This window comes from Natator depressus, chromosome 13, assembly GCF_965152275.1.
Source record: "Natator depressus isolate rNatDep1 chromosome 13, rNatDep2.hap1, whole genome shotgun sequence".
NCBI classification, from domain to species: Eukaryota; Metazoa; Chordata; order Testudines; family Cheloniidae; genus Natator; species Natator depressus.
In genome coordinates this window covers 23508140-23535420 of record NC_134246.1, presented here as the reverse complement: position 1 = coordinate 23535420, position 27281 = coordinate 23508140, and the positions used below count along the sequence as shown (strand labels likewise).

Genomic DNA, 27281 nt, shown 5'->3' with positions numbered 1-27281 from the left:
GGCCAGTCAAGCAGCACCACCACTTTCTCCAATGCCAAGAGAAATGTGAATCTAAACCACAGCACACTGGCCCCAAAGTCACATGGGTGGCAATTTGCAAAGCAGTGGTCTTCCTTGCTCCTTCCTATAAGCCCTGCTCCTGGATAGCTCTCATGAAACCCCATTAAGATGCCATGTAAGCCTCACATCATGAAGCTTGTGTTGCAGAGACTACCGACAACCACAAGGCATCGGTGGAAAAGTAAAAATAACACAGCATATCCTGAGCATAGGGCTCTCTCATGCAGCTAAGTTTTTCTCCAATGGACCGGAGATTCAAAGCAGAGAAGATCTCATACAGACTACATGAAAACATTACCTTCCTTTATAGTAAAGTGCCATTTATAGCTTCATGTGATGCGTTAAAGCATACTTAGTAACTTCTCAAGATCATGTATGATACGAAACAGATACTTGCATTGTCTTCTGGTCCACAATGTCAGACACTTGTACAGGGGTGTCAAACTCTTTTTTGAGAGGCCTAAATTCCACTTTTGCATGTGGTCTACAGCAAATAATTCTGACTGAAGATTATGTAATCCAAAACTCATCTCCCACATGTCAATGTGAACCTTTTATGAGGCCCAGGATAGAATAATGCAGTAACTAAACGTAGCTATGCACGTACCTATTGTCACATTCAGCATCTCTCAGTGGGCAAAATGTGCTCCTCTTTTTTAAAAAATGTCGTTCCTGGCCTGTTACTCTCCCTGTACTGTTGACTTTTTTCTCTCCTCTTTCCCCCTTTTACATTTCATTCCCCACAGCAACTCCCAACTCATCCCTGTTGTTTCCATACTCATTCCGTTCCACAGCCTAACTGCTAAAATGATAAGTAATGAAGTGGCTAATGTTGATACTTCAAGTGTTGTCATTAGCTAATGAAATTAATGGGGTGCCTAGCTATAGCCAAGGGGCACTTTGCTGACCTTGCACTTCTGTCCAACCACTGCTTTCAATGCTGTTCAATACTCTATCCTTCTCAGATGCTCTCTTCCCTGGCATTCCACAACTGTTCCTGGTGGTTCTCACCCCGCTGACTGTTTCTTCAGCATCTCCTTTAACAGCTCCTCCTCCTCCTCTCCCCCTTTATCTGGTAGTGTCCCCCAGGATTCTCTCTTCACTTTACTTTATCAAAAACCTGATCTGCTGCTTTTCTTTTAGCAACCACCACTGTACAGATATCCCCCAGACCCCTATTTTCAGCCATGCCTTCTGTCAGGTATGTATCTCCAATGCTGACATCTACTCCAAAATTCAGCTGCTCTCTCCTCCTACTTGTATGCTCTATCCAAATCCACTTCTTCTCTATTTTCTGAGGCTACAGCCTCTGGTTACCTTTGACCCTCTCTCTTTCTTCTTGTTGACTCCTCCTCTTCAATATCACCAGAATCGGCCTGTTCCTCATTGCTAAAACCTTATCCTTCTCTTAGTCATTACTTGCATGAACTACTGTAACCATCTCCTCTCCCTGGCCTTCCTTGCTTCCTGGCTTCTCCCATTCCAGCCCCACCCTACCCCCAAATCATTTATGGAGAATTTAATTAGAAACCCAGAGTGTTCACACATCTCTATATGGCTGAATGATACCATTTCTTGGCTGTATATATACACCAAACTCAAGCAGTTTCAAAGGACCATTGGGATGGGGACAGTGAAATAGCTGCTATTAGATTCATGGAGCTTGCTTCAGAGAGGTACAGAGGGTAGCCTGTGAGGTGCTGAAAGCCCTCAGCTCCCACTGGAGACAATGGACACTGAGGGAAACTGGCACCTTACAGGACTGGGCCCATAAGGAAGAATATACAGGGGGAGAGGGGTGGCTTTCATGTCTTCTTTCCCAGCCCTGTCATGTCAGTACAGCAGTGCCCCTGAGAGTGCTAGAGTCTGGCTAATAGTGATAAAGGTAAGGTGCTAATGTTCACAGCCAGGGGTGCTGGGTTCCTGATAGCATTCACAGAGGAAGAGGGAAGAAACAGACTGGCAATAGTTCAAATGCACCATTTAGCACAGCTAGGGTATGGTGCTTGTATGGACCTCTGAGGACAGCAATTCATTCTGGGCCATTAAAACCTCCCCAGAAATCTCTCTTTCAGACTCCTTTGACAATACATCTCTATCTCCCACACATTCTGGGAGATTATCAGTGGGCAGACTGATTGAGAGTCTGCACAGTGCTGTGGGTGAAGTGTGACTTAATTACAAAAGTGCCATTGAAGTATACACAGGACATGTATTGACCTTGACCTCTCTTCAGGGACCGTAAGAGGACATTTTAATTTTACAGTCAGTGTGAGAACTGCAAATTAGTGAAAATTCAAATGTAGTTCCCCTTCTTCACCAGAACGCATCTTAAATGCACTGAAATATTAATGGCCAGCTCTTCTGATACCTCATCTTCTGTAAGGAATGGTTGCCTTTAATACTGGAAGCTCCTATGAGACACTCTCAAAAAAAATCTAAGGATATGTCTACACTACAATAGAAGACCTGTGGCTGGCCTGGGAAAGCTGAGTGGGCACATGGGGCTAAAAGTTGTAGTGTAGATGTCTGGGCTCGGCTGGAGCCCAGGCTGTAAGACCCTTGAGGGAGGAGGGTCTCAGAGCCTAGGCGCCAGTCCGAGCCCAAAATGTCTACACTGCAACTTTTAGCCCCACAGCCAGAGTCCCGTGAGCCTGAGTCAGCTGACCCAAGCTCTGTGACTCAATGTTGCAGGTTTATATTGCAGTGTAGATGTACCCTAAAGGGTCTGAGTCACTCATGTCAAGTCTTATATTACTTTGTGGGTAGTTCCTTTAATATCAACTGGCTTATTTGCAGAATAAGGTATTACTTGGTGGGAGTGAGGGGGCTTGGCAAAGTTAGCTCCTATATAAATCTAAGAGTGGTCCATATGAAGATGTTTCCCTTCCTCTAACACCACTGTTCAGTTCTGACACCAGTGTTGCTCTTCAGGGCAGTAGTAGATGTTTGGGGATTTGCATGTTGGCTTTTTAGTTCAAGGGAAATCAGTGACAGAGTCTGGGAATGCTCAGCATGTAATTTGTTTTATTGATGGATACACCAGTTCTGACAAGAGATGTTCGAACAGCATACAGGACAATCTATTCTTCAAAGAATATCAGCCTAACACTAAAGCTGGGTTTCCCATGAGCAACTCGAGTCAGCTGAGGCAATCAGAGCCTACGGAAGACAGCAAACTCTCTTGTGGCTCACAAAGCAGCCTCTCTCCCAAAGCTGCTTTGACACACAACACTGCATAATCCAAAACTAACACAGCTTGTCTTCCCAACAGTCAAAACTTGCTCACACATTACAAAAAGCTTGGAAGTGTGTGTGTAAGAGTGCCACCTGGTAATGCCTGACATAACACTAAAAAACCTCTCATGTTCCCTGTGTAGCACTACACTCACTCATGAATCTGTAAAGTTAAAAACAAACACTAAACTGAAACATTTTTAATTATACACAAAAAGCAAAGGGGAGGGTTATGACTAGAGCAGAAAAGACCTTCACTTGTGTGGGGTAGAGGACACTGGACTCTCTACAGAAAGACCAGATCACATCACATAAGTAGAGGGGGATGTCCATGTCCTAGGTGACATTTAAAAAAAAAAACAGGTTGCTGAGATCTGCACAGAGTTTTGGAACAGTCCTAATGAGACTGCTCACTGAGCAGAGTGAAGGTAATACAGATAAGAAAGTGCCTGGCAGCTGCAAACTACCAGTGAATTATTTACTACTTCTCACCTTTCCCAAACTGTGGAATTTCACTCTAAAGTTACACTGGCCCAAGTCCCAGAAAAAATATTCAATCCTGGCCAGTAAAAAATATAGGATCTAATTTCTCAAACTATCACTCTAGAAACAAAATGAGGAATTGCCTCTTCCATTGGTATAAGGCTTTTTAACACATATAGGAGATAAAATACCTTAACCTTCATCCAGTGTCAAGAAAAAAATTGCATTAACTGTGTTGTGGGGGAAGTTTGTATCCCAAATTCATTAAGAAACCAAGAAAAATTATTTCATGTTTTTAGATGGAAAAAAAAGCATTGACTAGCAAATTGAAAGAACTAGCAGAAGTATCATTCAATGAGAGCCTATATTCAATTTTTGTACACCAGTATCAGTGTGAAATGGTCACTACATGCTGATTCATTACATTCTCCACATTGTTTGTGGCTCCTTCCAGTCAGCTGACCTTGGGCAAATGTAGCAATATCCACTGTCAAATTGGCATCATGGTCCCATGGTAGCTGGTTTTCGATGGTAGCCGAAGGATTTGAGTGCTGCTTTGATGGCTTGGTGAGATGATGGGTATCAAGGATTCTTCTCGTATTATGTGCATCTATAAGTCTTTCTCCTAGATTGACAAGGAACAAGAGCCTTGTTTGTCTTGGTCAACATGGTGCCAAGCAGGATTGTTGCTGACTCAAACAATACAACTTGCAATGCCAGCAACATTAAATATGTTGAAGGAAAAAGCCATTGGGCATCTACTCATTTTGCCCTGCAGGAGTACATTCTTGCAAGATGGTACATATTATTGACACCACTTTTAGTGTAACTATAGTGGAGGATTACGTGGGTTTTCTTTTTATATCCTTCTACAATCTTGTCATGATGCATCATCAATAGCATTACCGCTGACTTCCCCTTCTTTGGAACATAGGAAACCAGGTGAATGGCCTACCATACCCAAACACTGATGACATTTCTTCTCAGCTTCCATGTGGCTGCATCTCACTGAGTATACTGGCTTCTTCCATCACAGTATTCCAACATTGGTCACATTTTTTGCTGAGTAGATCTTTAGCAAGCTAAATAGTGGTGAAGAAGGTATCCCCAACCATGTTTCTTCCAGTCGTAAACCAGGGCTAAACAATCTCCTTCACAATGCAGTCACCTTGGTCATTTCTCTTTGTGATGTAGGTTGTTTCCAAGTGGCAAAGAGTCCTGTGGCACCTTATAGACTAACAGACGTATTGGAGCATAAGCCTTCATGGGTGAATACCCACTTCGTCGGATACATGTAGTGGAAATTTCCAGAGGCAGGTATTAATATGCAAGCAAGAATCAGGCTAGGGATAACGAGATTAGTTCAATCAGGTAATATGAGGCCCTCTTCTAGCAGTTGAGGTGTGAACACCAAGGGAGGAGAAAGTGCTTTTGTAGTTGGCTAGCCATTCACAGTCTTTGTTTAATCCTGAGCTGATGGTGTGAAATTTGCAAATGAACTGAAGCTCAGCAGTTTCTCTTTGAAGTCTGGTCCTGAAGTTTTTTTTGCCGCAGGATGGCTACCTTTAAATCTGCTATTGTGTGTCCAGGGAGGTTGAAGTGTTCTCCTACAGGTTTTTGTATATTGCCATTCCTAATATCTGATTTGTGTCCATTTATCCTTTTACGTAGGGACTGTCCAGTTTGGCCGATGTACATAGCAGAGGGGCATTGCTGGCACATGATGGCGTAGATTACATTGGTGGACGTGCAGGTGAATGAACCGGTGATGGTGTGGTTGATCTGGTTAGGTCCTGTGATGGTGTTGCTGGTGTAGATAGGTGGGCAGAGCTGGCATCGAGGTTTGTTGCATGGATTGGTTCCTGAGTTAGAGTTACTATGGTGCGGTGTGTAGTTGCTAGTAAGAATATGCTTCAGGTTGGTGGGTTGTCTGTGGGCGAGGACTGGCCTGCTTCCCAAGGCCTGTGAACGTGAGGGATCATTATCCAGGATGGGTTGTAGATCACTGATGATGCGTTGGAGAGATTTTAGCTGAGGACTGTATGTGATGGCCAGTGGAGTTCTGTTGGTTTCTTTCTTGGGCTTGTCTTGCAGCAGGAGGCTTCTGGGCACACATCTGGCTCTCTTGATCCGTTTCCTTATTTCCTTGTGTGGGTATCGTAGTTTTGAGAATGCTTGGTGAAGATCTTGTAGGTGTTGGTCTCTGTCTGAGTGGTTGGAGCAAATGCGGTTGTACCTCAGCGCTTGGCTGTAGACAATGGATCGTGTGGCATGTCCGGGAGGGACGCTGGAGGCATGAAGGTAGGCATAGCAGTCGGTGGGTTTTCGGTATAGGGTGGTGTTGTGACCATCACTTATTTGCACCATGGTGTCTAGGAAGCAGACCTCCCATGTAGATTGGTCCAGGCGGAGGTTGATGGTGGGGTGGCAGCTATTGAAATCATGGTGGAATTCTTCTAGGGTTTCCTTCCCATGGGTCCAGATGATGAAGATGTCATCAATCTAGCGTAGGTAGAGAAGGGGCGTGAGTGGACGAGAGCTGAGGAAGCGTTGTTGACATATTGTGGGGCCATGTGGGTGTCCATAGTGGTGCCACTGGTCTGCAGGTATATATAGTCACCAAATTTGAAATAATTGTGCGTGAGGATAAAGTCACAGAGCTCAGCGACCAGTTGTGCTGTGGCATCATCAGGGATACTGTTCCTGACCGCTTGTATTCCATCTGTGTGTGGGATGTTTGTGTAGAGAGCCTCTACATCCACGGTGGCTAGGATGGTGTTTTCTGAAAGATCACCAATGCATTGTAGTTTTCTCAGGAAATCAGTGGTGTCATGGAGATAGCTGGGAGTGCTGGTGGCATAGGGTCTGAGTAGAGAGTCCACATATCCGGACAGTCCTTCAGTGAGAGTGCCAATGCCCGAGATGATGGGGCATCCAGGATTTCCAGGTTTGTGGATCCAAGGAATACCTCTCCATTCAGAGGATATGATGTCACAGTATCACACCACCACCAGATTTTGATATCATATTTTGTGGTATTTTGGAATATACTGTGTGTTAGACATCAATGTCCCTTTTTGGCACCAGGTGCTCATCAACAGTTATGTCTGCTCCAGGAGAATAAAACTTTTAACAATTGCTGTACAGACACTCTCTATACATCACAAAATGTAGCCAGATTGTCTGATGCTCTCCATTCTTCTCTCAAGTTTTTGTTGTCAAATCGCAGGTGCCAAGCGATAGTCTGAATCGCTACAGGCTCATTGTTGCCCAGAAAAAAGTGATGTCCTGAGTGTGGATTCCATAATCCCTCCAGGCCTTTATGATTCCCTGATACACATCAGCCAGAATTAGGAGGTCAGAGTATGCTTTCACCTTGGTTTGGTCGAGCAGTTTCCATTCCTTGTTTTTGTCTGAATTGCTGTCATTCCATTCTCAGCATATGCAATCTGCCTCTTTAAATGTATCTCTTATCACAATGTGGAAAATGTCTTCTGTGAGGAAAAGCGCCAATGTTTTTTACCAATGTATCTTTTTGAGCATCACCTCTTGCTCCTGACTGTTCATGGATAACGTCCTGGCATGGTCTGCAATGAACCACTCGCAGAGACAAACACCACATTCTACCATTCTTGCCTCTCATGGAAACACAGTCCATGCTGGGGACAGTGGCAAGTTGGCTTGGTTCACCCAATACCACAGTGCTGCACTTCCTGCCCACACATGTCCTCCCTACTCTATGAAGGCTGCAGGATACATTTACTGCACGTAGCTGCTGTGTTGGTAACATGGAGCTCCTCATTATTGGGGATGAACTTGATGAACAATCAATGGAAACGTGGTCTTACCTCTCAGAGCAACTCTCAACATGATCTAGCACAAAGTCACGATCATCCAATATGTTGTCATTACAGCATGACTCACTTTCAGAACTTCAAATCATTTTTATAAGGTCAGAAGCAGAATATTGTGTCTGTTTGTTCGTCATCTTGAATTGTGCAACACTGCAAATCCCCTCAAGAGTCTCCTGCATCTGCAGTGTTTGGAGCACAATGTCTAGACAGAAAATCCCTTCAAGGATATTAGGCAAGAGATGCAGCATTTGTCCACTCTGTGTTGAGGAGACCTAAAAAGCCTGGATTTTAAGGTACCAAGCTCTCTGAATACCTTGTATCTTAGGGTGACTGTATGCAGCAACCGCTGTCACTGCAATGCATTATCAATTAGTATATGCAATGTCCTAAGACAGCGAGTTGGATGGCCATTAATCCATGATTTATTGTAACATATATGCTCCTGAGGATTACCCCCACAAATGCATTAGCATATGCAAATTACATTTATGTAAAAAAACAGCTTTTGCTTAGGGAAGGAGACATAGTTACCACAATTCTTGTACAAGATACTCTCACTAGAAGCAAATGTGTATACAGAACTACTAAATATATTAGATAACAGTACAACACATTTGTACAAATGTACCCCACATACGTTTTTTTGATACAGAAATGTCTTTCGTGCAAATTTTTTTCTCTGAATTGTGTACACATGCTTCAGTGACAATGTCCTAAAACAGCATAGTTGGAAGGCCACTCATTCATGAGTTATGGTAACATATAAATGCTCACTGGGTATAATATTATCCCATTAATGTGGTTGAGGGTTAATCAAACAATATTGTTTCTACAATATATTGTACTTTTTTCCCCCCTTTCCTCTAGGATCTGCACTTCTGAACTCTATGTATTAGAAGAACCTGGCTTTAGAGAGTGAAGAATACATAAAGTACCAGTATTTAGGGGGAGAGACCTAAAAACACCATAAAGATATCTTTTCTGTAGAATACATGGTAAACTGGCACACAAATTTTTATTGAAACTCCTTTGGTCGTCTGAAATCCATGCCAGTAAAGCCTTTAACACCGCACACAATCATGTTTGCTCATTCTCTCAGACACCCACTGAACTAAACTCACTGCTGGCAAGAACATGCACACTGCCAATGACTTAAATGCCAGCTGTGAATTTGGCCCTTTGTACCGACTGCAGCACACAGTATGAAAGGCAAAGGGCTCAGCAAACATTCATTGGGAATGCCTGTAATACTTAAACACAACAGGATGAAGAGACAAGAGGATTTTTCTTCTGAAATTTTAAGTCAGCCCATTAATGTTAGCTAATGAAGATGTCTGTGAATTAAATGCCACTTGTCTTTATTCCCAGCTGGAAGTAAAGGGAGGTGGGGCACTAAGAGAAAACAAACAAGGTTTACAGGGAGAGCGATGGGACTCTAGTAACAGAGAGTAAAATGCAAATTATCTGTTGGAGTAAATTGCCACAATTCCATCCATTTAGCTGGAGCTGTGCCAAATTACTTCAGCAGAGAATTTGTCCCTGTATTAGTGAATGCTGTGTGCTTCCAGAGAAATCCCATTCAGCTTGGAATTCAAGGCTGAGAATTTTTATTTCAATATCAAAATTGTGAACTAATGTATTTACTTGGTAGGGGAAAAATTGATTCATCCTGAGTAATTTCCCTTGAAAAAGATAAATAATAATAAAAACCACACCACATACAGACAGCTGAGGTAGATTTCTTTCCCCATCGCAGATGAGAAATTGCATCATGATTCATCATATATACAGTAGGATTCTAACTTTTTTCTTTTAACAAGTTTGTTTGTGGAATTCCTTGTAAGCAAGAATTAATACTCAGACATGAGAAAATGTTAATTTATATTGCATTACTTTTGAAAAGTACAAATGTTGTGTTGAACTCCTGTTGGCATCCAATCCAGCATGAAGAAAAAAGGCAAAAACAAATGAATGAACTGTGCTTAGATGTACAATGTATGTAGTTTGCCTAGCACCAGTTTCCCATCCAGTGAAGAACCTCCTCCTCATCTGCCAGTGGACACCAGTGAGAAGTGATAACCCCAGCAGGAAGGGCTGGTGGGAGCTTTCAAAAGATATGGTATATCCCACTAGAATTCAATGGAATGGACTCTCTATATGGGGATAGGCAAGATGACTTAATGGGCCAAACGCTCTCCTAAATTAAACCTCACTCAATGCTAATGAAGCCAGTGGGGTTTAAATCAAAAGGAAAATTTTCTCTGCTGGCTCTAAATCGTGCATGTGATGGTATGTAATCACATGTGTGAATTGCACATTTGAGTGTTCCGACTGGGTGATTACTCGAGCAGCCTTGATGGACAATCGCCTTGATGTGTGCTTTCCCTGTGGAAGCCCAGAAAGTCATGTACTGTCACTCAAACAGGAGAACTGCCCTTCTGGGAGGAGAGAGGTACCCCTGCCCTACCTTTGCCACACCTGAGGGGAGGAAGCTTTTTCTCCGGTCTCTTCCTCTCACAGAAGAAGAGAGGCCCAATCAGAACAAAGAGGAGCAGTGGCAGGCTGTGCCACATAGCAGCTTGTTTGGGAGGCCTCTGCGACTCCAATGAGGGGTGAGGCACAGGGGACTCATGTGAGGATGTACCGAGAGATACATCTACATGGCAATAAAAGACTTGCGGCACGGCTGTAGCTGGCCCAAGTCAGCTGACTCTGGCTCTCAGGGCTCAGGCTGCAGGGCTCTAAAATGGCAGTGTAGACGTTCGGGCTTGGGCTGAAGCCCTGGCTCTGACACCTTGCAACATCTTCACTGCAAGTTTTAGCCCTGTTGCCCAAACTCCATAAACTTGAGACAGCTGACCTGGGCTCTGAGACTCAGTGCGGCAGGTTTTTTATTGCAGTGTAGCCATACCCTAGCTTGCTTTAAGCTAGCCCTGCAGCGAATCAGAGTATCCTCCAGGCAGCTCCCAATAATAGTATTTCTACAGAGACCTAGTCTCACGTTAAAGCTACCTTTTGCATCAGGATCCAAAGGGGAAGGTGGTACAGCAAACACTGTGTGCCTTTCTATGGGGATGAATCTGCCCCTTGGGTGAAGCAGCTGCCACTGCTGTAGGGGGACACAAACTGCACTAGTGTGATGAATGAAGCCCAGTTTGGAGGAGAAGCAACAGACAACAAAACAGCTCGCTATTTTTGCAGTGTGACAAAAAGAAATGAAAACGTTTTTGCAGGTGCAGCTCCAAACCCAAACTTTTAAAATATGGCCCAATATTAAGGTTTTGCCAAACAACAACAAAAACTATAGAAAAATGCAGAACAGTACTGGTTCCTGCAATTTTGCTTCCTTCTTTTCTGCACATCCCAAAATTTGTTGTTTTTTTTTTTTTGGTCAAATTACAAGCGGAAATTGGGCTTAAAGAAAGAAAACAGAATGCCCATTTTCACTATGAAGACAATGTTGCTCAACAGTGAGTCCCATTTTCAGAGACAATAGGCTATTTATTGTGAAAAAATACTCAGACCAATTTTGACATTGCAACAAAACGTGAAAATGCTTCAACTCTGAGCACTTAAATTTTGGTGCAAATATTTCTCCTAACTTCTTTAGAAAATAAAACTAGACTTCTATTTCCTAGATAAATAGGATTCCTACTTCTTAAAATCCAAAAGCAGATCAACCAGGAATAGTTGTGATAATGGGCAAATATTTATATTTATAGGAAATTAGCATGCGTGTAGAGACAAAAGGAGATCCATTCTTCTGTGCCAACTTACCTACAGGAAGTGGATAAATAGGAACACAGGAGCAGATCCTGAGATAGTGTCCACTGGACTTAATGGAGTGATGCTGATTGACACCCATGGGGGAATCTGTTTGAGTTATTTACTTGTACTGTAACACTAGTTTTTCGAGGTGTGTTGGGCACATACACATTCAACTGCAGGTTTGTTTGTGCCCAATGCACTCGAGTCAGAGACTTTTGCCAGCAGAACCACTAGGCGGAGCATGAGCCTCTCCTCTCTTCATTCCTTCGCACTGCTGTGTAGCTTAGGTCTAAAGTAGCAGGGAAGGTAGAAAAATCAGAACAGTTACTGTACAAGTAAGTAACGATGTTTTCTCCCTTGACTGACTGTGTTCACATACATTCCACTGCAGGTGATGACTTAGCAGTTCCCTTGAAAGGTGGAGGGACTTTGGATCATCTGAAGAGAAACTGTAATGCCAACATGCTGCAGTTGGTATCATCATGAGAGGTTTGAGTGATGGCATAATCTTTCAGGGTGAATACATCGTCTTTTTTTGAAAAAAAATAGTTCAGACCCTGCGAAGGGCAAATATCTTTAATCATTTTTGCAGCTCCTTCAGAATGCTAGAAGCCTGCAGCCAGGAAGAGCAACTCATGGAGATGGTGGTGGCCTTTGAATGCAAAGCCGTATCAGTGGTGTCAACAGCTGCCTGAAGGGATGTTCAGGCTGTCAGGTGCCCTTCCGAAACCAGAGCCAGGAATTGTTCCCTTCATTCTTCTGGCAATGTCTCAGCATGTTGAGAAATTGCAAAAAAATTAATAAAGGTATATTTCAACAGGACTACTTGATGTTGGCCACTCTTCTTTGAAAAGCAGTGGTGGAATACGCCTTTTGGCCATGTAAATCCAGTCTGTTGTAAGCCTGGTCTTTGGGAGCAGCTTTAGGATAGAACTGTTCAGATTGCTCATTAGTGACCGTAACCACCAAGATATCAGAAACTGTTGGTTAAAAATCAAAGTGCTGCTGAGGGACTTGATAACTTGGCCATAGGTGGTACAGAGGTCGGGGTAGGTCAAAGACTTTTCACCAGCTCTAGCAAAGCTTCATTAATGGGGTGGACAACCCTTCCCAGGCCAGGGATCTGTACAACAACACAGAAGCTGTGCAGGGTTTCTTGCACAAGCCCTAAGAGCGCAGGCTGAGAAGTGGCCATTCTCCTAATCAGGTCCTGAAAGACACTGAAGTCCCCTGGAGGGCAGATGTCAATTCTGGGGTGATGGCTTCACTTGGACAAGATGATGAAATTACAGGGGGCAACATCTAGGGGTTCCTCCATTATTTCTCCTTCCTCCACAGGGTCCAATTCAGTGGGTGGAGGAATGATGACAGAATCCTGAACCTGAGGGGGAGACCACCTCCTAGACTGTGATTGTGATGGTGTTCTAGATAGCCTCAGAGCAACCCAAGACCAATAAGGCCATGGGAGATACTGCAATGTCTGAGACACCCATAGTGAGGGACACCATACTGGTGCGTCTTTATTAGAAAACCACTCCTCATCCTTAGGACCTGTAACCTTGGTACAAGATCTATAAAAGGATTTAAAAGATCTTGAAGGTGATGCAGATTCCTCCATTTCAGAGTCCAAAGAAGAAATATAAGTTTCTTCAGAAAAGGGAGGAGAGGTCCCTTATTGTTTTGAGGTGATCTGAGTAGGGGAGACACCCAGGGATCCAAAAAAAGCAAAGGTCGAAGCAGTCAGCATGCCAATGAGGTGAGCGCTGCTGGCATGCTGGTGCAGAGGCATGCTGCTGTCTGCTGATGATGCCAAAGGTGCCAGCAACGCAAGTGCACCAAAGGTGCTGCTCATGCAGGCGGTGCTGCGGACACTCAAGTTCCCTTAACCAGAGTTGATTGTAGCAATGGAGAGTCTGGTAGGAGGAGACAAAAAAGATCTTTTGCAAGCAAGAAAGCCCACAGAGTGGAGAACACCAAAAAAGGTAAGTGTTCATCTGGCGGTGCTGAAATAGACTGGATTGACTGGAATGAAGGAGGAGGATCTGGTAAAGGTGAAGACACTGGTCTCGATAGCCCCGAAGGAGCCTGAGTCTACAGTGAAACCTCAGATGGGCCCGGTGAATGCTGTCTGTGGTGCCTTGAAAAGGTACCAGAGGACTTACTGAAAGTCCTTTTAGGAGAAGACCAAGGCTTTAAGTGCTTGTCAGCATCAAACCTTCACTTTGAATTGTGGGGAGCTGGAGGAGTGCTTGTCATGGATTCAGAATCCGCTACATCATGGTCGGGACTCAGTTCTGACATGGGATGCAACGCCTCTTTCAGAAGGCGAACTTTCAGGCATAAATCCCTCTGATTTTTAGTCCTGGTGGGGAAATTCTGAAACGCTGGCTAATTGAAGGAAACACCATGCGGAACTCCAGCTTTTGTAACAGACAGTGAGAAGGAACTGAGAGGAAGGTGACAGACTTGTCCCATTTATGCCCTCAGATGGGCACACAAAGAGATATGGGGCACTTGCCGCCTAGTGGTACTGCTGGCAAAAGTCTCTGACTCATGGGCATTGGATGCACACACACCAGTACTGGAATGTATATGTGCATAATCACTCAAAGGAGAACGTAATAGCTCCACAGAATGAACCGGGGGTAATAGCAAATCTAACACTTAATCAGTGTCAACAATGTGACACTGCTGCAAGAAGTGCATGCCATATTGATTTTGTATTCTTGGTGGAATCATACGTAATACAATTAAAGTAATTACCACACTCTAATAAGCCCTGGTTAGGTTTTCACTGGAGTTAATTAGTTAATGCTTGTAAAGCGCTTTGAACCCACAAAATGTTAAATACTTTCATTATTATTATGATTCAGCAGCTACTGGGCCAGACATGTCCAAGGTGCTGGGAATGCTGCAAGTGTCGCAGTCTGGTAAAAGGCTTTTATTTTTGCCTGGCTGACCATAATGCAGGACACTTTTTTTTTTTTACAGAAATGTTTGCCTCTAAGAAACACACACAGAGAGGTGTACGCATGCATCTCATAAGCTCAAGGACTGTATTCCTCCTGCACCATCTAATACTAGTGCTTAAGAGGGAGAGGGAGGTTGGAGGGGGCAGAGACTGCATGTCACCCTGCACTGGAAGAGAAGGAGAAGCGATAGAATAGGCTTGTTTTCTGTGGCCAGTGCATGTAGAATAGAGTTGAAACCATTGTCCTGCCAGTGCTCCCCTATGAAGTATTGAATCAATGCACGGTAAACAAGGTTCAGTTTTGGGCAACAATTCCAAAAAGACATTGCATACACTGGAGAGAGCGGAGAGGAAAGCAAGAGCAATGGAAACAGGCTTGGGGGCATAGGGAGGGAAATAAGACATACTGTGTGAGGAAAGATTAAAAGGACTGGGTCACATTGAGTCCTGAGAAATGGAGGCTTAACTGTCTATAGAACATAAAGGAAGGTTGTAAACGGATTGTTCGCACTAGTCAACAAGAACAGAACAAGAAATAATGTGATGGAGCCACAAAATTGAAAATTCAGGGTAAGTAGTCGGAAAAATTTTATAACGCAGATAGTCAGTGGAACAAGTTGCAAAAAGGCAGCAAAATCCCCCTCACTGGGGATATTAAGGCTTTATTAGACATCCATCAGTTAAGGAAGATTTTGTTATAATCTCTCCTGCTACAATACAAGGAGGTGGACTAGAAGTCCTACCTAAATCTGAGGATGGGTAGCCCATGACTTATCTCAGTCAGATTTTTAAAAGATAATATTTATTTACTTAATAAAACAACCAACATCTGGGGTCTTAATTCTCAAATTAACTTAGCCCTTTGTTTCCAGTCTTGGGCAATTTACAGAATTCATGGCAAACAATATTATTTGCTAGTAATGATCAAAAATAAAATGTCAAAAATCTTTAACGTTGATGATGGAGCATTTGAATCTTTTGGGGCATTTTGATTCAAAGAATAAAGAGCAGAAAGTTGTCTTTGGATGGAGACCCTTGTAGCAGAGTGTCAGCATGGAAATAAAAAGCACAATAGATTAAGCATCTGTTTCAGAAGAGCACTCACAGCTCCAGCTGAAATCAGTGAGGCCTGCTGGTGGTCGGGAAACCAGACACAGAATGTACATAAAAACAGTATTAATCACGGCAATGTTGCTGCAGGCTCAACTAGAGTGGCGCTACACCTTGCCACCGCATGAGAGCAGACATAAAAAGTACTATTGACGAACAAATCTTGTACCCATCTGGTAAAAGTCACTCTTTCCATGGATTCTGGATGCCTCCAAAGATTACACAATGTGGTACCTCCTGCTGTAAAGCTAGGACATGGCCCAAGATACCATCATGGTAACAAAAAATACAATGGTATAATACTAATTTTTCTTCTGCTATTCAAAATACCATGGTGTAGTACAGGTTAGTTTGTTTGTGTACATGGACATGCACGCACCATTCAGGGTTATGTTATCTATAAATGGACTGATATAGGTCCCCAATGTGTGTAAGTCTATACGTAGAGAGATACTTGGCCCCACTTTTTCAGCATGAGTACAGAGCAAGATGTCCCACTTAGGGTGCCAAAGCCTAAGTGTCTGAGATTGAAAATAGGTCTTGCATGATTGCATAGCACGCTTACCAGGAGAAAGTTACTAACTACTTTTACTAACAATTATGCACAGTCATATCCAAAATAAAGCAATATTTCCTTGCATTTGGAATGGGAAAACTGCTGTATCTGGTATCACAATTTATTTGTACTACAGTAGCATGCCAAGATCAGGTGTGGTGAGTGCTGTACAGACACTAAAAGACAGCTTCCAATCTAAACTGAAAACAAGGCACAACCAGGGCATAACTGAAAACTGGAAGCAATGGAGGAGTTGCTCCGTCATTGTGGTTGCTGTGGCATGTTTACTTTCTAATGGCAACAACTGTGTACAGAGATGAGAATTGGCCTCAACACCAGTGACTGAGGTAGACTAAAACACGATGAGGAGCTATGACTGTACCAGCCAAAGAAGGAGCTGTTGGGGACCTTATTCTTCCTCTAGCAGAGGACTGGGAGCTGTGGTCCCCCTCATTCTAATCACTGCAGGGATAAAAATCCCTCAATTGGACAACATTCTGGATTAGTTTTCCCATTTTTCTCATGCTTACCTTGTCAAAATACAATGCAGTAAGTGGAAACAATGACTTCTTGTGTCGGCAAAATGGATCAGAGACCAAAATCATCAAAAGTGATCAGTGATTTTGGTTGACAAATGTTACACATCTAACATGGCTGATTTTCAGAAGGTGGCTGCAGAACACTCCCTGAAAATCAGGTACCTTTAAAGTGTCAACTTGAACACCCAAAAATCACTATTCCCTGGGAAATAATTTATTTGACAGTCCAGCTTACCAAATTCTAACTGCCAAGAGGAAGCAGTACTTCTGGGAGTGATGCTGAAGCATCAGACCACTTTCCAGAGAAGAACTTCCAGTTTAGATGTCCTCGAAAACAGAGGACTTGGATGCCTGTACCCATTGATAAATCATTAACTTATGTTATTAGTCTCTATCTCTGCTGACATTCTCAAATACTGGAACATAATTTGTCTCCTGGAACCCAAGACTAGTCAGGTGGGTCCAGGTCCAGTTTATCCCATTAGAATACTCTCATCCTTCACAGGGACCCAGCATTTGTCACCTTTATACTGTATACCCAAACACCACGGATTGCTAATTCACAGCACTGAAGTTAAAGTGTAATGAGCTGTTAGAAAGTCTGACATCCCTGAACTTCCCAAAGAGACTGATCCTACAAGGTGTTGAGCACCTCCAGTGACATGCTCAGCACTTTCATCTCCCCTGGCTTCAATTGGGGAAAAAAGCACTTTGCTTCTCTCCGGATCAGGTCCAAAGACTGACCAAACCCTGGACCATTTTTTTCTGAAACTCACCTCTCTCCACAACTGAGGGTTGAAATAAAATGGATCCAACACACTTTATTCATGGTCTGACAAAAAAATGCCAAATGTCTCTGTTGTGCCAAATTGCCCCAGTTTTTTTCCCATTTCTAATTGTTATGCATTCCTCTACTTGGTTATTTTTAACACAAAAGCCAGTTGCATATAAATCGATGAATTCCAACCCATACAAGTCAGCACAGAGCTCACATGTAGAAAAATTCTCACAGGGAATCCCATCCAAATACAAACATTCAGTCAATGGCCTTTCCTGTCCTGCCTGCTCCATACTTACCAGTCGGGACAGCTGGATCCATAGTTGGCTTTTCCCATGTGTTGAGCTGCTCCCAGGTAAATCCATTGGTCCCCAGTGCCACGCTATAACCACAGTTACTGTAGTGTTCATCAAAGGAACAACCACCTGAGGGCAAGAGAGCCGAATAAATACTTCTGTCTTATTATGTTATTTCATTTACATCAGTGCTTTTTATATAAACTCTGGAAAGAAAAACAAAAAACAAAATGAATGTCTGGCACATTAGATTTCTGTATTTGCTTTAGGGTATCCAGGAATGACTTCTGGATATCAAACACCCACTCTTTTTTTTTTTTTTGGTGTGGGGGGGTGGTAAATCTTATTTTCTCTCTCTCTGATTGTGCTGCTGTTAGTTAGGCCTGTTACCTTAGATTCAGCCTCATGACTTAAGAATTTAAACAGCAGACTGGCATTTCAGGCATGAGCATGAGGATTCAGGTCTGAACCACAGTAACTGTTTCCTAGCTACAGAGCTTGAAAACCAGATGTTCAGATGGGAGGGAAGAGTAGAAATTCATATAGCAAATGTTAACCATCGCTTCATTGTGCAAACTGTCATGCCCTCCCTTCATTTACAATTTTAAACATTCAGTAGTGCAAGGTTAATAGATGATTTCAAGACCACATCTCTCACATTTACTTACCTTTTAACTTTCTAGTACCATAGGTAAGGATGTGATGAGCCAATTGTTTAATCCAATACCAGAAGTGACAACTCGTATAGTGGGGCCCATTAAAGTCAACCCTTACCATGGCACAGTATAATACCTTGCTGCAGCATAGAGGGGACAGTTGTTGCAGCATACTGTGACCTTAACAGCATCCCAGTGCAAGAGAGCAAGGGACTCACTGTTATCTGGTAGTGAGTTTCAGCTGGTCCGACCCATTCAATTTATCCCAGCTCACTACTGTCATAAGCTGTATCTAGAAGGTGTCATGTAAGACATCAGCAGAAAGCGAACAACATACTGATCATTGATATTATTGTTAAGGCTACATTTTAGTCATGGATATTTTTAGTAAAAGTCATGGACAGGTCACAGGCAGTAAACAAAAATTCACGGCCTGTGACCTGTCCATGACTTTTACTAAAATACCAGTGAATAAAACTTGGGGGTGGGGCGGAGGCTGCCCGGGGGCCCTGTGGGTGCTGGGGGAGGATGTCTCAGCTGCTCGAGGAGGACAGCAGCGGGTGGCCCAGGACCCCCGCTGGTGCTGGGGGAGGGGTGGGCAGTGACCAGCAGGCTCCCTACCTGGCTCCGCGCCTCCCCCCACAGCAGCAGCAGAGTTTGGGTGTGGGAGGGGCAGGGGGTTAGGGCACAGGACGGGGTGAGGCGGGCTCTGGATGGCACTTACCTGGGGGGGGGGGACGCTCCTCAGAAGCGGCAACATCCCCCTCGCTCAGCTGCTAGGCGGAGGCATGGCCAGGCAGCTCTGCATGCTGCCTCAGCCTGTAGGCTCCATGGTTCCTGGCCAATGGGAGCTGCAAAACAAGTGCTCTGGGTCGAGGCAGCACACAGAGGTGCCTGGCCAACCCTCTACCTAGCAGCTGAGCAAGGGGGATGTTGTTGCTTCTGGGGAGCCCCCCAGGTAAGCGCTGCCCAAAGCCCGCCTCACCCCATCCCGTGCCCCAACCCCCTCCCACACCAAACTCTGCTGCTCAGTGGGGTCATGTAGTGGTGGTGCGGGAGCCCAAGACTGCCCCAGCAGCGGCCTGTGTGCCTGGCGCAGGAATCCAGAATCCATGACTTCTGTGATAAAGTCGCAGCCTTAATTATTGCATCACGTATGGAGGACAAATTCAAAATTACAAACATATTCGACATTATGTTATCAAAGTGTGTCTGCCACGCAGGGCTAAAGTTACCCCACCCAAGACAAAGGAATGTGGTTTCTGGAAGGTATTTTGGAGGTACATTAAGAGACAATGGGAATGCAATTTATACAGAAGGTAAATAGGAGTATAAGGCCAACAAGGGGAGGAGATAATTACTCAGCATCATGGCAAGGGGAAGACATTACAGGAAACAGATCAATTTGCATTTAAACAAACACCAGCAGGGGAATAAACCAGCATGAATCTTCCTTCACCAGAAAACTTCATGACACCATCCTCACAGCATGAATTAACTTTTCTTTGGGGGGTAACCTTCAGAAGAATCCATTTCAAATTTTGCATTTGAATAAAAATAATAAAAGGAGTACTTGTGGCACCTTAGAGACTAACAAATTTATTAGAGCACAAGAGATCCACTTCTGGGACACTACAGTGCTAATAAGCGATGGTCACATAACACCACCATATACCGGAAACCTACTGACCGCTATACTTACCTACATGCCTCCAGCTTTCATCCAGACCACACCACACGATCCATTGTCTACAGCCAAGCTCTACGATACAACCGCATTTGCTCCAACCCCTCAGACAGAGGCAAACACCTACAAGATCTCTATCAAGCGTTCTTACAACTACAATACCCACCTGCTGAAGTGAAGAAACAGATTGACAGAGCCAGAAGAGTTCCCAGAAGTTACCTACTACAGCACAGGCCCAACAAAGAAAATAACAGAATGCCACTAGCCATCACCTTCAGCCCCAACTAAAACCTCTCCAGCGCATCATTAAGGATCTACAACCTATGCTGAAGGACGACCCATCACTCTCACAGATCTTGGGAGACAGGCCAGTCCTTGCCTACAGACAGCTTCCCAACCTGAAGCAAATACTCACCAGCAGCCATACACCACACAACAAAAACACTAACCCAGGAACCTATCCTTGCAACAAAGCCCAATGCCAACTGTGTCCACGTATCTATTTGGGGACACCATCATAGGGCCTAATCACATCAGCCACACTATCAGAGGCTCATTCACCTGCACATCTACCAATGTGATATATGCCATCATGTGCCAGCAATGCCCTTCTGCCATGTACATTGGCCAAACTGGACAGTCTCTACGTAAAAGAATACATGGACACGAATCAGACGTCAAGAATTATAACATTCAAAAACCAGTTGGAGAACACTTCTCTCTTTGGTCACTCGATTACAGACCTACAAGTGGCAATTCTTCAACAAAAAAACTTCAGAAACAGACTCCAATGAGAGACTGCTGAATTGGAATTCATTTGCAAACTGGATACAATTAATGTAGGCTTGAATAAAGACTGGGAGTGGATGTGTCATTACACAAAGTAAAACTATTTCCCCTTGTTTATTTCCCCTCCTATTGTTCTTGTAAAGTGCTGGAAATGGCCCACCTTGATTATCACTACAAAAGGTTCCCCCTCACCCCCGCTCTCCTGCTGGTAATAGCTCACCTTTCCTGATCACTCTTGTAACAGTCTGTATGTTAACACCCATTGTTTCATGTTCTCTGTGTTTATAAAATCTCCCCACTACATTTTCCACTGTATGCATCCGATGAAGTGAGCTGTAGCTCACGAAAGCTTATGCTCTAATACATTTGTTAGTCTCTAAGGTGCCACAATTACTCCTTTTCTTTTTATGGATACAGACTAACATGGCTGCTACTCTGAAACCTGTCAATAAAAAATAATGTAAGTTATAGATTTCCGGTTTCTCTACCTTTTATAGAAAATATAGTTTTCTTATCATATTGTGTCTTTATGCCATCCTTGATCTCTCCATTCACTTATGAAGCTGTTGGCACATGGCATGCTCACAGCTTCAGCAAACTGGCTTCTCTTAATGCTCACCCCTAGGTGGCAGTGCCAGGAACAGAACCCAGATCTCCAAAACCTCAGTCTGGTGCCACGTACGCAAGTCCAGCCTTCCTCTTTGAACAGTTCCAAACTGTTCACTTGGATTATTTGCATTCTGTTGTTTGTGGCATGTTGTTACTCATCATTTAAGTCACAAGTATTTCTGCTTCCTGATGGACTGAAACTTTTTAAAAATGAGGGAACAACAAACAGGAAATAGTAAACAAAAACAAAAAGCAAATAGCAGATGATCCAGTGCAAACATTTGGCTGAATGATCATTTATAATGCAATCTATAAAATTCTTGGAATTGGCTAACTGCCATAAATAAATGGGCAACTGTCTGAACACTTGTGAATAAAGAGACCCCCAGGAATAAGGGAATGACCTTGCCATGCCTGAACACAAATAACGTGTGTGGTATTTGACCAGCACTAGCCAGCATTGCAAAATGAAACGCTGGGAATGAATTTATGAAGAGGAGGCTTCTAGCTGGCCTACAGATCATGACTCACAATAAAGCATATATTCTATTTTTATATATATTATATTCTATTTAGGCAAAAAGTGTATTCATTCCTTAGATTTCTATGAACAAATAGGCAATTTGTTCATACAAGGACTCCACATTCAACAGAATATTATCTTTCTACTCATCAAGGTTCTCTCTCTGGGAATGCTACATCTGTTCTGGTTCACTACAGCAATTCCCAGATCTCCCTCAATTGAACTTCTTCTCTTTCTATATACCAGAAGAGGTGGGCAGGCATTTTAGAAACCAACCATTCTCCCACTGAAAAGGTAACATGAAAATAGGAAAACATGTGAACCCTTCAACAAGAAAGAATAATGGAAAAAATAACTTAGATGTAGCTGCAAAATTAACTATTTAATGATGAGTAAACAAAGAGCCATATTTCCCATCTGCATATAGGTATGCAAGAGGAACAGATTTGAATTTTAGGAAAGGCTACAGTGGTGCAGCATCTACCTGACAGCTGTCAGCTGCAGAAGGGTCAAGCAGAGGCCAGCCCTGATGAGGTCCTGATGGAGAATTCCCACTTTATTAGAGAATCACTATTTTGTCTCAAGAAGAACAGGAGTACCTGTGGCACCTTAGAGACTAACAAATTTATTAGAGCATAAGCTTTCGTGGGCTACAGCCCACTTCATCGGATGCACAGAATGGAACATACAGTAAGAGGATTTTTATATATATAAATCTTCTTACTATATGTTCCATTCTATGTATCCGATGAAGTGGGCTGTAGCCCATGAAAGCTTATGCTCATATATATACACACACACATACAGATAAGTTGGAAGTTGCCATACAAATTGTGAGAGGCTAATTAGTTAAGATGAGCTATTATCAGCAGGAGAAAAAAAACTTTTGTAGTGATAATCAAGATGGCCCACTTAGACAGTTGACAAGAAGGTGTGAGGATACTTAACTTGTCTCAGTTACATTGCCCCCACATACATCCCCTTCTCGGAACCCACGCCCTACTTGGCCTGCCAAATATGCATTAGCAATGAATCCATTAGAACACCCCATGGATTCTAGGCCTTACTCATGGTAACATTGACTCTGCACTGTTTGGCTCTCTCTATCACACAGGCAAGCCAGGCTAGCTCTGTTGCTATGCTCACTTTGGTCTTCCAGTCAGCTGTGCTCCTCTGACACCTCTGTATTTCAGAGGATGTGTAGAGCAACCCAGTGCTATTCAGAACCATATTCACTTGTTCTGCAAGACAACCTGCCAGTTGTACCCTACCTCATCTGGGAGAATTAGTTGCATAGAGATGTTCCCTGACTCCTTCCTTCCTTGATTTTTCCTTCCTAAGCATAGTACTTTGCACTTGTCTTTCCTGCATTTCATCTTGTTGATTTTCATATTTGTTGATCTTGATGACAGACTAAAACAAGCATCAATCCATTATTTTTTATTATTTCATTATCCTGTTTAAGGACAAAAGTGTTTTAAGGGGCAAAATGTTTTGTAAATAAAAAAAAACAATCTACAAAATCTAACATGAACCAATTACTTTTTTTATGGGGGAGGGGGAGTAATTAAAATTCTTCTATAACATAGGACACCTCAAACACAGCAGCACCGGGCTAGCGAAAGAGGAGCACAAGGAGAAACTTACCAGTCTCATTTCACTGTCCAAGCTGAGTGAAATGTTAAAAGAGCAGTGGTGTTGCTAGACTATTATTTCAATTTTGCGTAGATCCCTCAATCAGCATAGACCCTATTTCATCAGGTGCTGTACAAATATATACCAAAAAAAAAGACAGTTCCTCTCCCAAAATCCAAAAAGACGGCATGGAGATGAGACAAATGAGAGAGGTGAGGGAAGGAGGATGGGAGAAGGTGCAAAACAGGAGGCGTGCAAGTTTTACTCAATAGAAGCAATAGTTCCAACTTGCCTACCTGCCTTGTCATGACCAGGTTGTATCTGACTGTATGCATTGTGGAAGAGGTGAATTTTGAGGAGGAACTCCAAGGAGGATAAGGTGATGACTTCTCAGAAATTACCTGGGAACTTTTCCACTCAAACAGCAGTGTGAGACGAAGCTTGAAAGTGCTTGTTGAATAGGTAAGGGTGATAAGACATTTGTGTTTGAAGAGGTGGATGCTCCTGCAAGGATTCGAAAAGATGGGATAACATAGTTAAAGCAATGAGCTAGGAAGATTAATTTAGCAGTAGCAGCATCTTGAATGGACTTCACAGGGTGAATTTCCAGGCAATGAAGCCAGAGGAGATATTACGGTAATCAATGTACAAGATCAGGGCTTGGACAAGAGATTGGCAGTATGGGTAGAGAAGATAGATTGGATCTTGGAGAACTTCCACAGGAAGAAACGGCAAGACAGAGACAGCCTGAATGTGTCCGTCAAAACAGGGCAAGGTCAAAGATAGAGCAAAGACTATGGATCTGAGTGACGGAGGTTGGTGGCGTCCAGTATGTTAGAGAAGAGAGAGTAGAGGACTGTCGGGCAAGAGATCACAAGGTTCCACTTTGGCCGTTTAAGTTTAAATTTCAGTTAAACATCCAAAAGAAGTCAGAAAAACAAGTTGTGGTTTTGGTTTGGAAGGAGGAAGGCAGATTTCAGGTAAAAAAAAAAAAAGAAGCTTTGAGTGATCAGCACAAAGTTGATAGAACTGTTTCTGTGACTAAACTACGCAGATATGGCTTGTAAAGGGAGAAGAGGAGGAAAGCAAGAACAGAGCCTTCTGGTACCCCCACTGAAACAAAGGGAGGAAAGGAGACTCCATTGAATGAAAGGGTGAGGGAGAAATCCAACAGCCAGAGAATGAGGAGATGGGTGCTAGAATGGCCAGTCACCATAGAATACTGCAGTATTTAATAGTTGCAGCCGGCCTAGTTTAGATCTGCAAGTTAGAGGTGGGCGGGGTGGGGGTGGAGGGGAGGTTGGGCTTACTTCTTTGAAAGAGAGATGTGGCACTACGTGCAACTCAGGTCTCTGATCCATGACTGGAAAGTGGTATGATGTTTATTGCAGCTCAGTAATTCCAGATTCAATATGTTCTTTACAAGTACAAATGTCTTTTTCTAACTGCCAGCCCTGCACATTCAACCTGGGATTGGAATCTAACTGGCTTTCATTTCCCATGCAATCACTTGAAATAAAAATTCCACACGCTGAATGATATCCTCAATTATGCCAATACAACCTCAGAGCATTCAATTTATGCCCCCAGTGACAGCTCTGTAACTGCATTGCATTTGACAAAACAGTCCAGCTCACACTCTCCTACTGGTGTTGGCTTTATAGTCCCAACAATCAGTAAATTAACTTTTGTAACTACAGTGGTGGATATTACAGGCAGGAAGCAGCTCTGAGTAAGAATTTTCATGTGGTCAATCCTCAGAATAGAATCAGACCCTCAAAATACCCGTCCTAAAGGGAAAAGACCTCTTGGGTCGTGGGGAAGGAGGGAGGCTTGGAATAATGCACTGGGAGAGTGGAGGCAGGTGGCCTAGTGGAAAGAACAGTTGACTGGGATCTATTCCTGGCTTAGCCGTTGGCCTGCTGGGTGACTTTGGGTGAGTCACTTCCTGTTTCTTTGCCTCAGTTAACACACCTGTAAAACGGGGATAATGATGCTTACTTCCATTGTTAAAACACTAAGTTTACTGGTGAAAAGTGCTATATAAAAGCATTTTATTCTTATTATTATGTTGTGAAGTTTTGTTTACTTCCCCAATAGATGCAAGTGGTCGTGAATATGTGTGTGTAAGCAAAGGAAATAAACCTGTTATACAGTACGTTTCCATTATTTAAAATAATTGAGAATAAGACAATTTTTTTAAAAGTCCTGGTAGATGAGCATGACAAACATGGTGCTGACATGAGTGGTTCATGGAGTTGCCACAGCATACGCCAACCCACTATCTGCAGGTTAAATCACTTGGCAACAGACAAACCCGCCTCCTGGTGGGTTTCAGCATTATACCACAGAAGAAATAATATGTTCGGGTATCCCAGACAATAGGGGTGGTGCAGGGGGAAGGAGGGGAGAGAAAGTAACAGATTAGGACTCTTCCATGGAAATGCAGGCTGCAGACCAAATTCAGCCCTGATTCATACAGGTGTCAGTGGGAGTTCTGAACACTCAGCACTTCTGAAAACCAGGCCATTTGTGTAAGCACCAAGCTAGCCACGTCCAGGGCCGGTGTAACCACTAGACAAACTAGGCAGCTGCCTAGGGCGCCAAGATTTGGGGGTGCCAAAAAGCAGTGTCCCCCAATTTTTTTTTTTACACTATTGCTCCCCGCGGAGGGACGGGCCGCTTGCAGCCATGTTAGCGCCTACCTCTGCTGGCATCCTCTGCAACTGCGGGCCCCTCCGCCTCACCCCACATCACTGCCCACCCGCACCCCCCCGCCAGCCCAGAGCCGCCGCCTCCCCGAGCCACCGCATTGCTCCCTAGCCTGCTCCCTCTGGCTCTGGCAGTCCCGGACCCCCTGCCACAGCAGTGGCTGCTGCTCAAGGACTGCTGGCTGCAGATTGGAGCGGGTGACATCAGCCCGCCTGCAGCTGGCCCTATTGACAGCAGTGCAGCAGCGGGAGGGGGGTGGGGGAAAAGGAAGAGGAGACCTGCGGGTGTAGATCATGGCCCTGCCAGAGGATACAGGGTTAAAGAGCTGCAAAAGTGTAACTGTCCTCAGCACATGCCACCTTCCAAGGCTTCATCCCCATCCATCCCTGCAGTCCTGTGGATCAGGTAAATAGAGCCCCTATTAGGGGGAAACTGACGCAGAGAACAGGGACGTGACTTGCCCAAGGTCACCCGGGGAGTCGTTGTCGGAGTCCTGCTTTGAACACAGGAGATCGGGGCTCCTAGTTCTGTGCTGGCTCGGACCATTAGACCAGAGGCCTTCAAGCCCTGAGCTCTGCACCTGCCCACACAAGGTATTAATCTGGGATTCAGGGGCAGCACACTGCAAGTTTTCAGTGAAGAAACATGGCTGTCTCGAGCCCTTATGGCTACAAGGAAAATCTTCCAAAGGTGATGGGCATCTAGCTGACACAGTTCTGTCTGCCTGAGTCTGCAGCCAGTCTGGGACAACAGCTCTAGGAAATGCGGCAGTAACGGTTAAGTCTAATTACGACACCGTCAGAGCCAGATTTTCATGTAACATGGGTGACCAGTTGCGTGGTGCACAACCACTGCAAATGTGCGAGCAACTCAGGTTAAGTGCAACTGAACTCTGGGCAGGCTGCAGCACCCAAGAGATCTTTGTTCTCCCACTGAATGACAGCAGATGCACCAGTAACTTTACTAGGTAGAAGTTTAGTGACCACATTAGGGCCATATCCTCCCCACTCCCAAAATT

The 27281-nt window shown here is 43.8% G+C and overlaps 1 protein-coding gene across 5 annotated transcripts in view; it reads right to left on the bottom strand.

Moving 5' to 3' along the window:
* Positions 1-27281, bottom strand: part of PTPRT (protein tyrosine phosphatase receptor type T) — a 720698-nt gene that overhangs the window by 518787 nt on the left and 174630 nt on the right. For all 5 annotated transcript variants that reach the window (XM_074970228.1, XM_074970229.1, XM_074970231.1 and 2 more), the window contains exon 2: positions 17656-17781. In XM_074970228.1, the coding sequence (XP_074826329.1) occupies positions 17656-17781 (126 nt within the window). The remainder of the gene's footprint in view (positions 1-17655; positions 17782-27281) is intronic.